The sequence below is a fragment of the Zalophus californianus genome, chromosome 14 (genome assembly GCF_009762305.2).
Source record: "Zalophus californianus isolate mZalCal1 chromosome 14, mZalCal1.pri.v2, whole genome shotgun sequence".
Classification (NCBI taxonomy): Eukaryota; Metazoa; Chordata; class Mammalia; order Carnivora; family Otariidae; genus Zalophus; species Zalophus californianus.
In genome coordinates this window covers 28,639,077-28,659,367 of record NC_045608.1, presented here as the reverse complement: position 1 = coordinate 28,659,367, position 20,291 = coordinate 28,639,077, and the positions used below count along the sequence as shown (strand labels likewise).

The 20,291-nt window shown below is 50.1% G+C and overlaps 3 protein-coding genes across 4 annotated transcripts in view; 2 read left to right on the top strand and 1 right to left on the bottom strand.

Moving 5' to 3' along the window:
- The first annotated feature begins 1,939 nt into the window (after positions 1-1,939).
- C14H22orf39 (chromosome 14 C22orf39 homolog) lies at positions 1,940-8,397 on the top strand. Its single transcript, XM_027575300.2, has 3 exons — positions 1,940-2,074; positions 2,223-2,390; positions 5,335-8,397. Exons 1-3 carry the CDS (start codon positions 2,051-2,053, stop codon positions 5,461-5,463), a joined length of 321 nt encoding a protein of 106 aa, XP_027431101.1. The 5' UTR covers positions 1,940-2,050; the 3' UTR covers positions 5,464-8,397.
- A 1,611-nt stretch (positions 8,398-10,008) lies between these two features.
- Positions 10,009-13,703, bottom strand: MRPL40 (mitochondrial ribosomal protein L40). The gene is made up of 4 exons (XM_027575306.2): positions 13,501-13,703; positions 13,100-13,183; positions 11,343-11,501; positions 10,009-10,447 (listed from the first exon to the last, which is right to left on the bottom strand). Exons 1-4 carry the CDS (start codon positions 13,551-13,553, stop codon positions 10,123-10,125), a joined length of 621 nt encoding a protein of 206 aa, XP_027431107.1. The 5' UTR covers positions 13,554-13,703; the 3' UTR covers positions 10,009-10,122.
- Positions 13,704-14,522: 819 nt separating this feature from the next.
- The window catches only part of LOC113912311 (protein HIRA), an 87,835-nt gene continuing 82,066 nt past the window's right edge, over positions 14,523-20,291 (top strand). For both annotated transcript variants that reach the window (XM_027575301.2, XM_027575303.2), the window contains exon 1: positions 14,523-14,709. In XM_027575301.2, coding sequence (XP_027431102.1) covers positions 14,673-14,709 — 37 coding nt within the window. In that variant the 5' untranslated portion in view covers positions 14,523-14,672. The remainder of the gene's footprint in view (positions 14,710-20,291) is intronic.

Here is a 20,291-nt window from a genome sequence, read left to right as displayed (position 1 = left end):
AATTTGATTTCATATGGAAATACTCCTTAATGAATCGGTTCTACAGTGAAACAACTTCATGATGAAGCACAAATATGAATATTAGAATAAATAAGTGCTAAAGATATATTTCTCCTTCCCTACCCCCCACTCCCAGTTAATGTATTAAATTATCCAAGGTTCTGCTGGCCTACTTTTTTTATTAGCATTAATTTGGTCTCAGATCACTTTCTATAATGTGAGATCTTTTGACATGTTAATCTAATCTCTTTTGTTCCTTGAAAAGAATTTTACATCAAGAATTTCAAATAAAAACAGGCAATGATTAAACCTGGATTGCCTCTAAATGTTTGATTAGTTACCAACATGGGTTGAGGGTTGGGCCACCAGCCAGGAGTTGGAGGAAGACTTGCAGGTGTCCCTTGTTCCATCGTGCCATTAGAAAAGAGCTCCTCTGGGGGGCTTCTGGAGAATATATGGAGAAATGAGGCTCTCTGACCCCTGCATTGGGGATGGTCAGCCTGAGCAGGGTCTCCTCTTGTAGGAGGACTGCTGCTTGAAGGTAGAGGGGTCCATCTCTGGACAGAGCTCCTTCAACACTCGAGAGGATGTTCCCTTCAGGATGGTGGCCCAGGGTCCACCCACATGTCATCAGATCAAGAGCATAGGTGATTGTCATGAAGTTGAGGGCTGGGCTGTGGTCCAAACAGTGACCACTGATGACGGACAAGGTTTCAAGAGGCATGAAGCACTGCTGTGACTTCCGTGATCCTCCACTTTAGGGGCGTCTGTTTCACTAGCCGAGGCAGAAGCCCTCCTTGGTGGGTAGGCAGCGTCCATTTGCAGGATCACATTGGCTAATGTGTCATTTGATACATAATGAATTTCACAGTAAGGCACTGACTGACCTTGGGTTTTTGTCTTCCCTAAGCAACACCTACTGTGTAAGCAATGAAATCACTTGTGGTCCTTTGCTTGAGCCATACTTCCCTGCGGGCCAGCTTCTGGTAACACAGAGGGGAGGGGTCACCCAGAGCAAAAATCCTGGTCATTACTGCTGCACCCTGGCCTGCAGCCTTCTCTGTCTTCAAGCTTGGTCTGTGAGCCAGCTTAGCAGGAGCCCTGGTAAAATTGCATCTTTCTGGCCCACCTTCAGGGAGTCTGATCCAGTCTCATTACTGGGGTGGGCCCAGCAACCGCGTTGTAAGGGACTCCCCCCGTGGAGGATTAAGTTTGTGGAAATTGGAGAACCTCTGCATAGGTATTGCAGGGCTACTCTGCAGATTACCAGCCACTTTTATTGCCTCTTGTGCACCTCTCCTATTTATAAACGTTCCATGTCTTCCCACGCCTCAGAGTAAAGCCTTCACTCCTAATCAGACATGCAAGGCGCCCCACATTTGTAAGGTTCTCTCCTCTACCCCGTGTCACACACAGCCTCCACGCCTTTGACCAGCCCACCGTTGTGCTCAGAACACCCTTCGCTCACCTCCACTACTAGCCTGCGTTCCCTGGAGAAATCATCCGGCGCCCTAGACCCCCAACTGCCGTCTGGTCACGCGCAGCTACCCTCACCGAGTCCTCCGCAGCCGCAGACTTGGCAGCTTTGCCACAGGGCGTTGATGCTCAGTATGTGCTTATGAAAGCGAACCCTATCTTTTGAGATTTCATAAAACTGCTGAAAACGAGCCTGGACCCCGTGGTTTCAGAAATAACTAACTTCAGGTGGCTGTGCAGCCTGGGACGCCCGCTGGGCACCAGGCGAAGGACCGCTGTCATCCATTTGGCCTCGCAGGCTGCACGCCGGGCTTTCTACCTCCGGACACGCCCCCGCCCGCATGGTCCCTTGGCCCTCCTGGGCGCCGCCTCCGCTTGTCACCGCCCCGCCCGGCTGTTATTGGCGTCTCAGCCCGGATGTCTTGTTTATTGGCTCGTGTCAAGGGGGTGGGTGCGGAATCAAGCGTCACATCTCGGAGTTCATTGGTTCCTATCTGTCAATCACGCGGTGCGGCTTGTCTTCAATCTTCAGTGGTTAGCGAACTCAGAGGGGGGATTCCGCAGTCGCCCGGACATGGCGGACGGCGGCGTCTGGCGGGTAAGCGCGGGGGGCGCCCGGGACGTGCAGGGACCTCCTTGGGCCGGACGGCCGGATTACCCGAGCCTTCTCCCAAGGAGGGGATGGGATGGGGGTCCCTAGGCGGGCAGTGCAGCGGCCTCTGGCTCAGGCGTGCTTCTCGCTGCAGCCGCCGCGCCCCTGCGAGGCCTACCGAGCCGAGTGGAAGCTCTGCCGCAGCGCCAGACACTTCCTGTACCACTACTACGTCCACGGCGAACGGCCGGCCTGCGAGCAGTGGCGGCGCGACCTGGCCAGCTGCCGGGAGTGGGAGGAGCGCCGAAGCGCGGAGGCCCAGGTGCACGGGGGAGCCGGGGGTGGCGCTTGGGCCGCGGGGGGTGCATTGGCCCGGCGTCCGAGTGCGCGGACCGCACCCTCCCCACGTTCCAGGCCCCGGGACACTGGGAGAGGAGTCCTGCCTGGGTCCCTCCTTTTGTTGTGCTTCCTTTCTCTTGAGAAATACCAAAAATTAGTATATCAACGGGGCTTTCAGACATTGAAGGACAAAGAAAGGAGACTGTAGAGTGGTTTGGAGAGAAAGGAGAGATCCCCTAACAGTGATAGTGTCCTCAGCAGGCCTGCGGAGGGGATGATATTGCTGAGGCCTGAAAGACCAGGAACCAGCCTTAACAGCCTTCACCCGGCCCGAGGCGGGGCGCATCTGAGGAACACAAAGAAGGATCAGGTGCTTGGAGCAGAAGGAGGGTGGGCTGTAGAGGGGTAGGGGATGAGGCTGGAGAGGTACCAGGGACCTGGTGGGCCTTGAAGAAGGGTTTAGATTCAGCCTAAACGTGTGCTGGGAAGCATGACTTGATTTATATCTTTAAAAGATCAGTCTGGGGGTCCTGGGTAGCTCAGTTGGCTAAGCGTCTGACTCTCTGATACCAGCTCAGGTCTTGATTTCGGGGTCATGAGTTCAAGCCCCGCATTGGGGGCTAGGCTGGGTGGGCATGGAGCCTACTTAAAAGGGGGGGGGGGATGCCGGGAGTGCCTGGGTGGCTCGGTTGGGCAATTGACTCTTGATTTAGGCTCAGGTCGTGATTTCTGGATTGTGGGATCAGGCTCCGCGCTGGTGAGGGAGCCTGCTTGGGATTCATTTTTTTTCTCTCTCTCTCTTTCTCCCTCTCCCCCCACTCCACTCCTCCCCACCTCTCTTAAAAAAAAGAGAGAGATTTATTGGTCTGACTGCCAGGGTGGGAGAGTGTATTATGGAGGACCAAAGAGACCAGTGAGGAGGTGGTTCTGGTTTTCCATTCATTCAGCAAATATTTATCATGTTGGGAGCTCTTAAAGATACAGGAGTGATGAGAACAGAGCCCCTGCCCTTCTGGCACCTTCGTTCTAGTCTAGAATAGGCAGTGGTGCCTTGGAACTATTGTGGATGGGGACATGAAGAGAAGCTTGAGGGTGCAGTGCTCATGGGGAAGGGGGGGAAGGGGACCCAGCAGGACTGGCAACTGCTTCAGCATGGTTAAATGTATGTGATTATCGAAACAGACAAACGGATGTGGAAAGCAAGCTGCTGTATAAAAGAAAATGATGACAGGTCCATTATAAGTGGAAATCAAAAAATTGGGAAAGACAGCTTGTACCCTATATAGCAAGAGATTAATAACGTTTTTTAGAGAGAACTCATATATCAGAAAAATGGGGATGATTTCAGAATAGAAAAGTGGGCAAAGGGGTGCTTGGGTGGCTCAGTCGGTTAAGCATCTGCCTTCAGGTCAGGTCATGAACCTAGGGTCCTGGGATGGAGCCCCGTGTCAGGCTCCCTGCTCAGCTGAGAGCCTACTTCTCCCTCTTCCCCTCCCTCTCCCCCTGCTCCTGCTTTCTCTCTCTGAAATAAATAAATTTTTTAAAAATCTTTAAAAAAAAAGTAAAGAGGGGCGCCTGGGTGGCTCAGTTGGTTAAGCGACTGCCTTCGGCTCAGGTCATGATCCCAGGGTCCTGGGATAGAGCCCCGCATCGGGCTCCCTGCTCGGCGGGAAGCCTCCTTCTCCCTCTCCCACTCCCCCTGCTTGTGTTCCCTCTCTCTCTGTCTCTCTCTGTCAATTAAATAAATAAAATCTTAAAAAAAAAAAAAAGTAAAGAAAATTGGGCAAAGGGCACAAAGAAGGAATTCATTCAAAAAGAAAATCAAATGATCTGGTATACAAGGTCAAATGACAAGTGCTTTCTGCCCAGTGAAATAGCAGAAGTGCCGATAAGGGTTTGGAGAGTCAGGGGTACTTGTGCAGTGTTGATGGGAGTGTTTCATGTTCTGATTATCTTAACTGTCAAAAGGATACCTTTTGACCCCCTAGTTTTACTTCTGAAAGTCCATCCTAGGGAAGTAACCGGGTAACAGTGCAGTTAAAAGTTCAAAATATCTGGGGCACCTGGGTGGCTCAGTCAGTTAAGTGTCTGCCTTCGGCTCAGGTCATGATCCCAGGGTCCTGAGATCGAGCCCTGCATTGGGCTCCCTGCACGGCAGGAAGCCTGCTTCTCCCTCTCCCACTCCCCCTACTTGTGTTCCTGCTCTCACTATCTATCTCTCTGTCAAATAAATAAATAAATAATTTTTTAAGATTTTATTTATTTACTTGACAGAGGGAGACACAGTGAGATGAGAGAGAGATGATGAAATTATATATGTAAAAAGGCCAGCATAGTGCTTGGCACCTGCCAAGTGCACCTTTCATGGTCATAAGGTACTGCCCAGTGTTTATTGTGGGAGGCGAGTGGCAGAGAAAAGCCCACCGGTTGAGGGGCACCTATTGTGTCTTTCCTCTGAATTCCTCCTCGCCTGTCCAGGGCTCCCCGGGCATGTGTCTCTTGCCTCATCCTCCCCACTGTGGCCACTCTTTCAGACTCTTATCTCGTGCTCGCTTTGGCAGCACATATACTAAAATCAGATTCTTGTCTCTCCTCTCAGCTCAGCCTCATGCTGGTCTCCGCAGGTAAATCTGGTTAGGTCAACTGAAGGCATCAAGTCCTAAGGCCCAGAAGAAGACATTTTAAACTTTACTCAAATTCTGGTGCTCTGCACAATAGTTTTTCACAGCAGCTTGGGAGAAAGAATGATCTAGGTCTGTGTGTTTTAGTATGGAATAGTTGCCAAAGTTTATTAGGTAGAAGCAGCCACGTTCTGGAGTGGTATGTGCCATACGCTTTGTTTGTCCAGCTTGTTTGGGAGGGTGCTGAGGAGGAGGGAGGTACAGGGGCCACATGAGCCGGAAGTGACTGGGGTCTCCTTTGCACAGCGGTCCCTCTGTGAGAGCGAGCGTGCAAGAGTCCAGGCTACACGGAAGCACGCCCTGGTGTGGGCCCTAAGGCAGAGCCCTCCTGCAGACTGGCACCTCCCTCTGCCACAGGACGAGAAAGACCAGTGATGAGCACTCCTGAATGGCTTCCTCTGATCTGTTTCAAATGGGGCTGTGGCAAGGCCCTGAGGACGGTGATGGGCCCAAACAGTCTAGTGGGTCCCTGAAGCTTCCACTTGGCTTAGAACACAGAGCCTGAGGTCTCCAGCCCTACTTGCCCACAGCAACCCTGCTGCTGCCTTGCTCTGACAGACAGTTTCACCCACTGCACAGCTTCCAGGATGCCAAACACCATTGCAGATCCTGGTGAGCAGCCAGGTTAGGCTGGTTCATGCTCCCTGCTGGGGACAACAGCATTCTCAGGTAAACTCTTGAGTGGTAGCCCTGATCCAAGTGGACACATAGGGCGGTCAGAATGAGGTAACTAAATGGTTGTGCTGTGAACACCTGTCCTGGTCCTGGTTTGGTGACACTGCATTGCCAGCCCCTGGTGCTTACATGGAGCTATTAGCCCACTCACTAAGTTCCTTTGTGGACACAGACAGGGTGTTGCTCCTTGTAGGAGACAGGCCCTCTTGAAGACTCTGGCTTTTAAGAAACGCACACAGCTAGACCTTTGGCTTAAGAAACCCAAGCCCAAGACACGGGAATTTTAGTCTCTTTCCTTTAAAATTTCCCTTGGTCAGTTTTAGAAAGTGTAGATAATATCAAATGCCATTTCACACGTTTGATTTCAAATAGAAGCTGAACATTAAATCCACAATTTAATAGTTGAGATTGTTAGATTTAGCCCTTGACATTATTGTGCTCGGACAGTATTGGAATTTTGTATACTTATACTCTTGTAGATGTTTTTAAAATATATGTATATGAACCAACAAGAACTTTAGTTCTCAGAGAGGTCTTTTTTATCACTAATAAAATGATTTAGCATCTCGTGGCTGCAGAGCAGGCCCCGTGGTGTGGGGCTGAGGGCAAGGCTGGCTGTGTGCCCCGAAGCCTTGCTGCTCCTTCCTGGACCAGCTGCCATTTTAGTACCTCCCTCACAACTGGGCCCCAACCTGGCCACAGGCAGTGGGTCAGACATCTTTTAACTCATTCTTTGGGGCAAAATAATCCCATCACTTCAGAAGGGTATACATTAAAGAATAGACTTTGCCCTCTCCTGTGTGCATTTTCTCCTGTGTTGCCCCAAGAGTCCCTGTGACTGTGCGTACCTGTAAGTGTTGGGGGATCTGCACATAGGACCCCAATAACCTCTCCCTGTGTATGTACCTGTGAGTGGTAGGGGTGTGTGCACACAGGTCCCCAATGATCCTTCCCTGTGACTGTGTGTGCCTGTCAATGGGGGAAAGGGGGTGGGTGCACACAGGTCCCCAGTGGTCCTTCCCTCTGACTGTATGTACCTGTCCATGGGGGGAGATGGGGTTGTGCACACAGGTCCGCAGTGATCCTTCCCTGTGACTGTGTGTACCTAGGAGTGGTAAGGGGTGTGCACATAAGTCCCCAGTAGCCTCTCCCTGTGTGTGTGTGTGTGTGTTTACCTGTTGAGTGGTGGGAGCGTTTGCACACAGGTCCCCAAAGGTCCTTCCCTGTGACTGCGTGTACCAGTGAGTAGTGGGGAGTGTGCACACAGGAGCCCAGGAGCAGAGGTGAGTATAAAGAAGAACCTATCCCAGGGTGGGTGCCTTGATATTTAAGTCGGCCAGGGTATCTCTGCCTTGTGTCTGTGGCTACTTTCTGGAGCATTTCCGGCCAAGGAGAGAGGGAAGGCTGCTGGGAATCTACAGGCATTTTCTTCACTCTGAAACACAGGGACATTTGAATTTTGCAATCTGCATATGATCCCTTGGGGTTCCCGGGCTGGGGCCGCAGTAGCAGCCAGTACAGCAGTCCTGAGGGGCTCACCTCAAGGGACCCACATTCTCTGTGTGCTTGTTTAGGGCTGGAGGCTGCCCGCCACTGAATGCTCTGTTAGGAAGTCTTATTCCTTCTCTCCTGCTCAATGAGTTCCACACTGACAGATAATCATTGCTGCACACAATGTTTCTACATCTGCTCCTGTGTTCACCCGTCACAACATCTGACAGCACCGCTACATGCCAGGTGGGGGTTGGCTCTGGGACTGCAATCTTGAAATGGGCAAGTTGCCTTCAAAGAGTTCCAGTTGAGTTTAGGGGACAGACATAAACGTTTAAACATCATTAAGTAAGTCTAAAATAATGGTAAGTGCTGTGAAGAAAATGGGCAGTGAGAAGATAGAGAAGTAGCTCTCAAATTTTTTGCACAAAACCCATAACAAGTTTTATGATCTGGTATATACTTTATATACTGCATATATGGTTGAAACAAGCCTCACAAAACAGTCCTTATCTGTATAGTGTGTGATACACTGACATTTGCAGTTCTGTGCGACTGAAAATAAACTGTATGTGCACAAACTTGGGTGAAACTCAAATTATGCCGAGTTAAAAAATCTTAAATGGGTGCATATGACATAGTTCCATTTATGTAACATTGGTGAGATGATGTAATAAGAGATGGAGAATGGCTAATGGTGCCAAGGGTAGGGATGGAAGGAGGGTGTGGATGTGGCTAGGGTACATAAGGGTATCCTGTGGTACTGGAACCTTGACGTCTACAGAGCTGCATGTGTGATGAAATTGTGTAGTGTTAGACATACGCACAGATGAGTGCAGACATAGTGGGAAACCTGAATGCATTCTGGGCTGTGCCTATGTCAGTCTCTAGTCTCTTTCACACTGACTGTATGCAGTGTGTAAGATGTTAATACTTGGGGAGGCTGGGAGAACCATACACAGACCCTCCTTGCATCTTTATTTCCAACCTCCTGTAAATCTGTAACTACTTCAAAATAAAAAGTTAAAACTGCTGGTCCTGACCCCATGAATTGATTATACAACCTAATGGATGACACGTACTGTTTGAAAAACACTACTACAAAGCACCTGCAGGGATGCCTGGGTGGCTCAGTTGGTTAAGCGTCTGCCTTCGGCTCAGGTCACGATCCGAGGGACCTGGGATCAAGCCCCAAATCAGACTCCTTGCTCAGCAGGGAGCCTGCTTCTCCTTCTGCCTGCTGCTCCCCCTGCTTGTGCTCTGACAAATAAATAAAATTAAAAAACAAAACAAAGCACCGGCAATGTGCAGGGAGGTGGGGAAGGCCTCAGCATCTGAGCCCAGACCTGGATGAAGAAGCCTGAGCCTTGTACAGGAAGGAGCACACAACACAATCCACAAGGAACAATTAAGTGCCGTGTGCTCACGGGGAGGGGCAGAAGGTGGTTGGGGGGGGCGGGTCTGTAAGGCGTGATCAGGGGTGGTGAACAGCCAAATGCCTGCCCTGGCTTGTGCTTCGCGGAGCCCTCTAGTTGCTGTGTGGAGGAGCTTACAGGGGGTTGGGGGGAGTGCCCACATGGAGAGGTCAGTTGGCTGCTGCAGTGGAACAGGCAAAATGTAGCAATGGTGTGGACCTCGAGATAGCAATGAGGTGGTGAAAGGTGGCCAGATTAGGTGTTTGTCTCAAAGGCAGAGTTAAAGAACTTAGAATCCTTAGGCAGCATTTTTATCCAGTAACAATGTTTTATCTAGTAAGTTTTTAAACCAAAAGTGAACCACACACCAGGAAAACAATCTGAATTCTTCCTCCAATGAAATGTTTCCCTGGTTTATCTGCACTAAGGCAGCGAAAAACCCAAACCCTTCCGAGATAGCAATGCAAGTCACTAGGAGAAATGGCTCTATTTGCTCACTGGACCTTCACTGTTATGGGCTGAATTGTGTTGTTCTCCACTCCCTCTAAATTCCTGCGTTAAAGCTCTAACCCCTAATACCTCTGAATGTGACTATTTATAGAGATAGGGTGCTTAAAGAGGTAATTAATTTAAAATGATGTCATTATACTGGGCCCTAATCCACTGACTAGTAGTATCCTTATTACGAGACAGGCACAGAGGGATAACCCTAGGAGGACCCAGGGAAAAGGTGGCTCTCTGCAAGCAAAGGAGAGCACATTTGCGGAAAAACCAATCCTGCCAACACCTTGATCTTGGAGTTCTGGTCTCAAGAACAGAGATTTCTATGAGAAACAAATTGCTGTTGTTTAAGCCCTCGGTCTGTCATACTTTGTTCTTGCAGCCCCGCCACACTAATATATTTACTATTACAGACTGACACTTGCGTGTCAGGTGCTACGTCCTCCTAGGGAACACAGCAACTTGAAGTAGTGTGTCCCAGGCTTGCTCCACTCTCTTCAGCCTCCCTCCCCAGCTTAAAACCCAAAGCTGGCCCTGCCAAAGATGTGAGGAAGCTCCCATGCTCCATTTGCCCAGTGGAAGGCCCTGCCTCTCCTGTCTGCACAGGTATGCAGACAACACACAGCACATAGCCCGCACATCCTTCACCTCTGCTCCTTGAGGTACTTAGCTGCCTCTTGCTGGTGGTATCTACTCTACACAACTGGAATCTTCCTTTTTACTGGGGAGCAGCGGTAGATGTCTTGGTCATTCTCTCCCCAGTACCAGACAAGGGCAGCATCTCTCACCCCCATCAATCCTCAGGTGAATTAATTCTGACTCAAACTTAAGACAGAGACACTTGATTAAACATATTTATTCACAGCATGCCTGACTCTGTGACAAGCAGGCTTGAGCCCTGGTCATTCTGGCTCTAAAGGGCAGTGTGTTCTGTGGACAGGTGCCTGCCGCTCTACCTCTTAAACTCCACCTGTGTGTATACCTTGGTGATATCATGGTATCTGCCTTCAGGGGGCTGGTAGTTGGAGATTGGTGGCGTGTAATCTGGCCCTTCTCTTTCAAAGGGGAACAGATTGGGGTCCCGCTTGGTGGCCTCCACATGTAGCTCTGGGGACATGAGTTGCAGCTCCTGCAGAGCTTCCTGCTGGGACTCAATCATGGACCTGATGGCATCCCTCTCCTTCTCATGCTCTTGATGCTTGTACAGAGACCACTTCTTCAGGAGCAGAGCTCTCCGCTCACTCTCCTCAAAGGGAAGCTCCACGTGAGGCCGCTGTCTAGGAACACACAAATCCGAAGGTGTGAAGCTGGAAAGCACCAACCTCACTGGCCAGGTAGTCTGGGTGACTGCATACAAACCAAGCGTCCCCACTGCCAGACACAGATGGGACTTAGGGAAAAACGTGGAAGTTAGGGATTAAAGTTATTATTAATTTTAAAAAGTTAGGGATAAATTAAAGCATGGAATGTTGATGTGGTAGCAGCTGCAACTGATGTTGGAAGCCAGTGCCATTTGCTTTACATGGACATAAGAAACAGTGATGCTCTAAGAAGACTGGTAGCATTTCCTCTACCCCAGGCCTAGACTACCTTTGGTGAGAGGTGACTGTGGAAATGTAAAGTGGTGTTATGAAAATGGAAGCCCAAGTCCCAGGGAGTCAAGAGCCCAGATCAGCCCTAGAATACCAAAAAAGCACCCGCCATGTCCCACCTGTATGGCGAGGTGCTACTTTATAAATGGCACACACTTTTTTACAAGCCAGCAACCCTGCCAGGCCTGTACACAACACATCCCAACTATGAGCATCTGTACCATAAAGCTAGAGGCTAAGGGTTTTCTACCATCAAGATGAGGCAAGGGCTGCAGACCCAAGGTCCAAGTCATCAGTCACAGCTAAAACTCATCTTGCAAAAAAGCAACAATATGAACTGGTTATTAATAACAAATAGTTATTCTGAGTTTCCTTCCCATTTCTGCCATTCAAGAGCATCACCCAGGAATGCTTTTGCCAACTCCCACAAGACACAGTCAAGGAGAAAAGGACTCAGACTGGGACCTAGTCTGCCCACGCCCACTCACCTTTTCTTGTCACAGGTGTGAAATGCAGACAGAACTACCAGAAGGTGATGGAACTCTTTGTCCTGATAACCTCGACCCTAGAGAACACTTACCTTGCTTTATCCAAGAGCCTCACAGGTGTAATAAAATCTTCGATGGGAATGAGCTCCTGGCTAGCTTTCTCCAGTCGTCTGATCCTCTTTTTCAAACGGTCCTTTACTGCTTGGTCTTTTTTAGGATCTACCTTTTTCTTCTTTCGCAGAGGTTCTGCTCTAATGGATAAAGCAAACATTAGACATTTTCCTCTTCAGTGTCACAAACATGCTGAGAGACAGGGCGCTAGGTGAAGTGCCCAGAACTTGTACCATGCTCTCCACTGGGGAAGGAACGATGCATGGGTCTAACCTCATGAGCTGAGTGTGAAAGGGAGATGGCCTCCAACCCAGGGTACTTGTCAGAACTGTGTGGGCACGGTCAACCCAGGAAGGGCTAGAAAAACTTCATGGGGCATCAGGGTATAAATTAAGAATAAGTACTCATCTTTCATGTTGGGTTTGGGTGTGTCTTGGGATTGCAATGGAAACTGAAAATACCAAATTGATGAGTTAGAAAATCATTACTCACATTTTAAATGGATTTGTGATTTTTTTTAAATTTTATTTATTTATTTGAGGGAGTGCACAAGCCAGGGGGAGGGAGAAGAAGCAGCAGACTCCCCACTGAGCAAGGAGCCCCATGCGATGTGGGGCTCAATCCCAGGTCCCTGGGATCATGACCTGAACCGAAGGCAGATCCTTAACAGACTGAGCCACCCAGGCACCCCTGGAATTGTGATTTGTAAAAGTGATTTGAGTAATAAAAGTGACTGACACATGGGCGCCTGGGTGGCTCAGTTGGTTAAGCGACTGCCTTCGGCTCAGGTCATGATCCTGGAGTCCCGGGATCAAGTCCCGCATCGGGCTCCCTGCTGCTCAGCGGGGAGTCTGTTTCTCCCTCTGACCCTCCCCCCCTCACGTGCTCTCTCTCTCTCTCTCTCTCATTCTCGCTCTCTCAAATAAATAAATAAAATCTTAAAGAAAAAGTGACTGACACGTCCCTGTTCACTTTTCAAAATTTCTTAACAAATTTCCCCATCCTAGAGCATTAACAAAAGTCTGATGTACTCTCAGGGAACAGATCTCCTATGGTGATAATATACTATTAAAGATAAGTAAATCCTCCGGGTCGCCTGGGTGGCTCAGTGGGTTAAGCGTCTGCCTTCTGCTCAGATCATGATCCCAGGGTCCTGGGATCCAGCCTCGCAGCCAGCCAGCAGCCAGCCAGCAGCCAGCCAGCGGCCTCCCTGCTCAGTGCTCAGCCGGGAGTCCGCTTCTCACTCTGCCCCTACCCCCGCTTGTGCTCTCTCTTGCTCACTCTCTTAAATACATACATACATACATACATACATAAATAAATAATCAATCTTACCAAAAAAAAAAAAAAGTAAATCCTCTAGCATCAAGACTGAGCCTTGTGAATCAAGTCCCAAGAAAGCATCCAGACTCCTAGGTGGAAAATCTAATCCTCATGCCTCCCCCGACCTCTCCAAGCAATCAGATGTCTACGCTGTGTCCTTTAAAACATACAACAATCCCTTTAAAACTGATTTTTATTTAAACCATTTTTACGTTTAATTTTTATTTTCTGATTGCAGGCAGCAGTATTCCATATACAGAATGCTGAAAAACAGAAAACATCTACCTAAATTTAACCGAGAAATTTCGCAATTAATTTTGCAAACCAAATGTCCAGTAGTCCTGTTTTGTTCTGTTTATATGCACATCAGTCTCCTGCTGACAGCCCCAAAGAGGCCAGGCCCACGGTAGTTTACCTCATGGGAATGAGCTCCCAGAAGGACAAAAATGAAGCTCGCTGGTGGGTGTCTCTAATCTGTGTCTGCCAAGTTCCCAGAAGCCTGAAAGAGACAAAAAGATATATAAATATCTGATTCTCCTCACTAAACAGGAAAAGAGGAAAAACTTATGCTACCCTCAAAACCTGGGGCCCTGGTAACTGCTGGATGTGACAAGGTCAACGTGCGAGACTTTTCCAAAATTCCCCGTTCACACCAGAGAGCACTTGGGCAGGGTCCCTGCTCGCCAGGGTCCTTGTATTTTCGTCCACAGGAAGAGGCACGATCAGCTAGCTCCTCCCTGAGATAAAGTGGTCAAGGGCGGTCGGCGAGAGAGCACAGGCGAAGGACTCCACGCCGCCGCGGGGGTCCACACTCACCAACTCCGGGAGCGCAGAGCGCGAGCGGAAACTCCCAGCGCCGCTAAGGCCATTGCCCCTCTGGCAGTCGACCCGCAGCTTCTGAGCGCGCACCCCTTGGCGGAGCGGCCCGCAGTGCCCCTCGCAAAGGTCCGGCCTTCCAGTCGCTCCGCGTTCCCGCGTTCCGGCTGCGGAGGGCTGGGCTGACCTTGGCCCGCCCCCGACGTGGCCCCGCCCCGCACGCCCCGGCGGCGCGCGGGCACGCCCCGAGCGCCTCGCACCTAGGGCGGCGTCCTCTTTTCCGCCTCTGCTCGCCGCTGCGAGCCCTTCCCGGCTAAGGGCACAACCCCGCTAGCGGTTGCTCCAGCTAGTTGGCTTGCGTGCCTGCGAGGGTTAAGACCCGACAGTGCAGCCGGAGTGGCCGAGAGGTCGTCCTTCCGGGTCCAAGTGCCCACGTCTGTGTAAACGGCCCCGATCTTCCCTAAAGGCGCACGTCTCGGCCTCCCCCGTGACCACCCCCCCTCCGCCCTCGGGGCTAGCTCGTTCCCCCGCATTCGTCCGAACCCTGGGGTCGCGGCCACTGCCGGCCACATCATCCCGGCTCCGGCACGTGGCCTGGCGCTCGCGAGATGCCCAATAAACGCGTATTGATGAATGACGGAAGCTAGCTAATTAGTCGGACTCGGAATCAGCGAGGTAGAGCTGGTGAGAGGCCGTTCAGGCCATCCTGACCCCTCCGGACTCCGCCGGCCCGGGCTGCAACTCGAGGCCCGGCTTGCCAGCCGCCCTCCTAGCCGACCCCTTGTGGGCGACCGCGCCCCGGGCGGGCCCCAAGCGGGGTCACCCTGCCTTGCTCCTGCCCGCGAAGGAGTCCGGGCGGCCCCGTCCGCGTGGGGAGCGGTTTCCCGCCGGGGCGATTTGGCAGGTGCGCGCCGTGACTTCCGGCGTTGCCCGGGAGCCGCCGGAGGAGGAGCGGCGCAGGGGATGCGGCTGTGGCGGCGGCGGCGGCGGCCGAGCGCGGGGGTCGGCTGTGGCGGCGGAGGGGGGCGCGGGCCGGCAATGGCGCGGCGGCGCTGAGGGCGCGGGGCGGGCGGCGGCCGGAGGGCGGCGCGGGAGAAAGCAGCGGCGGTGGCCCCATGGCCCGGGCGCGCTGAGGGACGCGGCTCTCGCCTCAGCCCGGCGGCGGCCGAACAATGAAGCTCCTGAAGCCGACCTGGGTCAACCACAATGGTGAGTGCGCGCACGGGTCGCGGAAGGCCGAGCCCGGAGTCGAGTCGGGGTTTGGAGTGGGGTTGGAGCCGCGCGCAGGCCCTGCCCGCCTCGCCCCCGACGCACCCGGTGCCGGGTGCCCAAACTGCGGGGTCGGCGGGAGCGGACTTTGTCCCCCGCCCGGGGAAGCCGGCGAGCACGGGCACGTGCTCCGCCTGTCCTCAGCGAATCCGCCCTCTCTCCTGGCACTTGCACTGAGCCCTCGGTCGCCCACCCGTGGTCCGTGGAGGAGCCGCGGCCTGCCTCCGGGGAGCGGCCTTGGGCGCCAGCCAGCTCCTGCCACTCGTCTGCATCAGCCAGGATGTGCTCAGATGGTCCAGTGTGTGAAACGGGCCCAGTGCCCTCTGTGGCTTTTCAGTGGCGGGGTGAACACCTGAAATCTGCCTGTCTCTGCCCCGCTGGAGGGGCTGTTACTGCTCCTGCCGGAGGCCTGAATCTGGTGACAGTGCCCTCATTTAGGGGACTATTGCTCGGTCCCCAAGGTCCCCCAGCTGAATGAACCACGTTTATGCTGAGCTGGGACGTCAGGGTGGCTTGGGTTGGAGCCCCCGTAGGGCCAGGGGTGATCTAGGAGAGGGCCTTCCTTAGCCCTGTGGCAGTGGTCCCGAAGCACACCCTGGGGGAGCAGACTCTTCCACTGCTCTGGTTGAGTACAGATAAGCCCACAAAACTGGTAGAGCGGTTTGTCATAGTTGTACTTTGTTGGCACAAGTGCTGCAAGAGTTGGTCTTTGCTCCCTGGAGAGGTGAGGGGAGAGAGACCCCCATCCTCTTGCTGACAGCACTGAAGCCCGGGGAGCGCCCCTCCAGCCTTGGGCCTGTAGCCCTGATTCCAACCTGTCTCTGCTGACAGGAAAAGGGTCACCCTGATTCTGTCTTGTTCCTCATTTCTACTTTGCAACGCGACTAGAGGGAGCTAGTGGTTTTTTGAGAGCAAGTAGAGGCCCCTTTTTTATACATGTGGAGCTTTTTAATTTTGAACTTAATCCCAGGACGCTTTCTACTACCGCAACTGAACTGAACATCTGTGTTCTTTCAGTCAGAAGTGTACTTTCCTTCTGTCTTCTTATGTGACATCTCTCTCATTTTTCAGGGTCCAGATGAGGTCACCTTTTTTGTTGTTGACATGCCTCTTTTTTTTTTTTCAAAGAAAAAGATTTTATTTATTTGACAGAGAGCACAAGTAGGGGGATCAGCAGGCAGAGGGAGAGGGAGAAGCAGGCTCCTCACTGAGCAGGGAGCCCGATGTAGGGCTTGATCCCAGGACCCTGGGATCATGACCTGAACCGTAGGCAGACACTTAACCTCCTGACCCACCCAGGCGCCCCTACATTCCTCCTGTTTTATTCCACTAGATATGCCCTGTCCCTGTGCATGTACTTCCCATATGCTTTCCCAGGGCAGGGGACTGCCTCATTCCCGTCTGTATTCCCTGCTACATTCAGCAGTACCTTCAACACAGAGGTATATGGTAAATATTGGTTTCAACAGGTAAGCTGAGGTTTCCATAATTTACAAAGATACATCAGGCTTACTATGCATGAAAGCAAAAGTGGTGAACTTTAGCTGCATTTCTCCAAGAGCATTTCCTGATGTGTAGTGTGTAGATCTTTCCCTGGAGAATTGGGCAAATGTTCAGTGATTATAAATTATGGTGCTTGTGATGGAAAAATTTTGCTGTGTAAGTGAAGATCTGAAGGAATTTTTATTTTATTTTATTTTAAAGATTTTATTTATTTGACAGAGAGACACAGCGAGAGAGAGAACACAGGCAGGAGGAGTGGGGAAAGGGAGAAGCAGGCTTCCCGCTGAGCAGGGAGCCCGATGCGGGGCTTGATCCCAGGACCTTGGGATCATGACCTGAGTCGGAGGCAGATGCTTAACGACTGAGCCACCCAGGCGCCCTGGAATTTTTATTTTAAAATGCTTTGTCTAGATCATTTTTTTAAGATTTACTTACTCATTTTAGAGTGAGAGAGGGCAAGGGAGGGTAGGAGGGCAGGCAGAGGGAGAGAGAATTCTCAAGCAGACTCCCTGCTGAGCACAGAGCCCAACAGGGGGCTCAGTCCCAGGACCCGGAGATCATGACCTGAGCCGAAATCAAGAGACAACTACTCAACTGACTGAGCTGCCTTGGCACCCCATAGATCAATTTTTGTGTATAATCTACCCTTCTCCAGTCTTTCTTCTATCTCTTGCCATATAATTTCTAACTTTGTGATAAGCTCCTTAGTAGGACCCAGGTTTTATGCTATGTAAGCATAAGTATGTCAAGATGCTTAAGTGATTATCTAGGTACAAATGAGTGAGAGTCTGCAACCAGGCCAGCAGCCAAACATCCCAGCCTGGCAGAGTGGGCAGAGTAGTGGGCCCTGGCCTCTTGTTGCTGCAGTCTGCCTCTCCATGGTCCTAAATGGCACAGGATGATATTTGCTCTGCTTTCTTCACAGTACAATCGTGATCTTTGGTTGCAAAGGTAAACACAGAAGTGCTCCCCAGACTATAAAGAGCTTTAGAAATCTAAGAGAGAATAATAAAAGAAATTGAGACTCTGGCAGGATAGGATTTAACTTTCTTGTCTTTAAAAATCTCCTGAAATCAGCCTCTGTCTCTTCAAGTGTTTAGAAGGACTGTCAGGGTAAATTACCACTGTCCTGAAGGACATGATAATAATCTGGATCACTACTGAGCAGTCTTTCAAAGACTGGTAAATAGTAGGAGCTGCTGGGAGCAGGGGCTGCTTAGCCAGAAATCAGAGTTGTGGGCGATGGCCAGTAAAATCACGCTTACTTTGGATTAACAAACCCAAAAGACCATGGTGCTGTGGAGAGTGCATCATTGCACTTTCAGGTTTCCTGAGTCTGCATTCATACTCCTGACTCGTTAATGTGGCTTGAACATACTTTTTCTGGTGTCTGGGAGTCCAAAGAGGGAAGGAGCAGAGAGCCCAGCATTTTCCCTGTGGTGGCAGGGTCCATTTAGCCATGGTGGAGAGGACAGCTAGAATCAAGCAGGTTAAAGGCAAAGGAAGAAATATCTGTTGGGATGAAAGCATACTTTCGGTCTCCATTTTCCTGGCTAATAATAGTGGTAAGACCTTTCCTCTAAGGTAGGGTTTCTCAACCTCAGCACTACTGACATTTTGGACTACATAATTGTTGTGTGTTGTAGGATGTTAGCATCCCTCGCCTCAGCTCGTCGGGATACCAGTACCACCACCCCCACACACACCCAACTGTGACAACCAAAAATGTCTCCAGACATTGCCAGTATCCCCTGGTGGCCAGAATCAGCCCCAGTTGAGAATCACTGCTCTCGGGTGATCAGTAAGTTAATAAATTTTGAAGTTGTTATATTCACAGTGAAATGAGCCTTGAACATGTAATCAGACTGGATTCAAGATGCAATCATTTATTAGCTGTAAATTCATAGGCTTGTGACTCCACTTCTAGGCCTTGTTAAAGTTGAGGAAATATAAAGATTCTTTCCTGTGTTTTCACGCTGTACCCAAATATAAAAAGACTGTCTTATGATACACAATAAAAGCTAATAATATTTATCACATATATGGAAGTATGTGTCAGCCACTGTTAACACATACACCTGTTTCACTCTCTGTTCTTGGATATAGTATTCCTTATATATCTTGTTTTATTTTTGAAGGTTCATTTCTAAATTCGGTTATAACCCTATATTGGTCACAAAGTGAATGATTGGGTTTTTGGTTGTAGAAAAATGTAATTTATGTGTTTAGAAAATTTCACTGAGACTCATGGTTTTTCCATCCCTGGGCCTTTGCTTCTGAGAGTTTCCGGAAGTCTTCACTCCTCGGCAGATGATGTTCATGCTCAGCTCTTCAGGGAAGCCCATTCTAACCAGAAGGGCCAGAACTGAAAGAACTCTTGTCCTCCCTTGGCCTCTGGCTCACACTTTGATGACATTGTTGTAAAAAGGCATTTGGCAAATTTTCAGTACTGGGATAATTTGTCAGTTAATCACATTTGCTTTATGGTGTGTGTTTTTCCTCCTGCCCTGTAATTGGATTATTTTTCCCCCTACCCTGTGTCCTTCCAGAAAGGATTTCAAGACATCTTTCTGAGACATATACTGGTGAAAATAAATAAATAAGGTTGAAGGGGAAATGCAGGCTGGGTCGTACAATAATGAAGTCAGCAGCAGGTGTGGAAAGGCCCTGCACAGCTGCTAGAGGGGCACTGCAGACCTATCTCTGAGAACAGTCTGGGAGGGATCCTAATAGTGATATTTTATAATTGCACTGGTCATTAAGATAAGCTTTGTAGTTTGTCTACATCAGGGGTTCTCAAACAGACCAATGTCTGGAAACACATTTTGTTTTCACAACTGAAGGGGGGGGACACTACTGGCATCTAGTAGGTAGAGGGCAGGACTACTGCTGAACACTTTGCAGTATATAGGACATTTCCCCACAATAAAGAATCATCTGGCCCAAAATGTGAGTGGTGCTGAGGTTGAGAAACCCTGCTCTGTATAAGAACATTTTTATTATTTGCCTTTTCATGTATTTGTGTCATGGTTCCAACTAGATGGTAAACTTCTTGAGGACAAGAATTTTGCTTTTTATTTAGGAGTCAGATAGTCTTGTTCTTGAATCTCCGTGCTCTGCTGCTCACCAAATATGTGTTACAGAAGGTTCTTTTTATCTCATCTCCTGATTTGTTAAATGAAGCCAATAATACCTGCCTCATCTGCTGCCTGTGAAGTCTTGGGAAATCTGAGCTCTCTCCACTCTGTCTCTCATTGAGTTATACCTGAAGACAGTAAGTTGATTTAAAAAAAAAATAACCAGAAGGCATCGTAAGATTCAGAAGAAAATGGGTGGGATTTTGCCTTAGATAATACACATGTGGATCTTCCACTTATTTATGGATGAAACTTTGAACCCTTCTGGGGAGAAGGTCTGTGGTGATCAGAGGTAAATAAGGTTACCCCTTTGTATGTAGGTGGGAGAGGACATATAGACCACGTTCTAGAACACAGGGCAGGTGGAAATCTGAGCTACACAAGTGAGCCATGGTAGCCCTAGGGACAAGAGCCTGGTTTGTGGGTGTACCCTGGGGCTGAGCCTTGATGGGGTGTGGAGTGTGGTGGTAGAGAAGGCACTGCCAGTGTGGACGTGTCAGAAGCAATAGGCCCGGGGAGGTTTGAGAGCATTTTAGGAAAGGGAGTAGATGAAACAAACAGCAAGTGTTTTAGAACACCTCTGGCAAAAAGAAAACCCATTTAGGTCAAAACTTGTTGCTTTTGAAAGCATTACCTGCTTTGATGCATTAACCAACCTAGGACAGACCAAGTCACAGGGAAGTTGCCCTGGTCAGAGCCACCGTATGAGGGACAGACAGAAGAGGCAGTGAGCTTCATTTGAGGGCCAGGAATAGACCTTCATAGGAACGGACTCCAGGTCTGCTGCATCGTCCATCAGAAGGTCCTGTACAGAGAGGCACTCAGTGAATTCATCCATTCAACAAATAATGAGTACAGATTGCGTGCCAGGGGCTAAGTGCT

What these genes read in the sequence shown, in the direction of transcription:
- C14H22orf39 (XM_027575300.2), top strand. Translation starts at nt 2,051, where the DNA reads ATGGCGGACGGCGGCGTCTGGCGG. An exon ending in CGGACGGCGGCGTCTGGCGG is followed by an intron (nt 2,075 to 2,222) that starts GTAAGCGCGGGG and finishes TTCTCGCTGCAG; the next exon opens with CCGCCGCGCCCCTGCGAGGC. An exon ending in GCCGAAGCGCGGAGGCCCAG is followed by an intron (nt 2,391 to 5,334) that starts GTGCACGGGGGA and finishes TCCTTTGCACAG; the next exon opens with CGGTCCCTCTGTGAGAGCGA.
- MRPL40 (XM_027575306.2), bottom strand. Translation starts at nt 13,553, where the DNA reads ATGGCCTTAGCGGCGCTGGGAGTTTCCGCTCGCGCTCTGCGCTCCCGG. An exon ending in GCTCTGCGCTCCCGGAGTTG is followed by an intron (nt 13,184 to 13,500) that starts GTGAGTGTGGAC and finishes TGTCTCTTTCAG; the next exon opens with GCTTCTGGGAACTTGGCAGA. An exon ending in AGGCTCTTGGATAAAGCAAG is followed by an intron (nt 10,448 to 11,342) that starts GTAAGTGTTCTC and finishes GTGTGTTCCTAG; the next exon opens with ACAGCGGCCTCACGTGGAGC.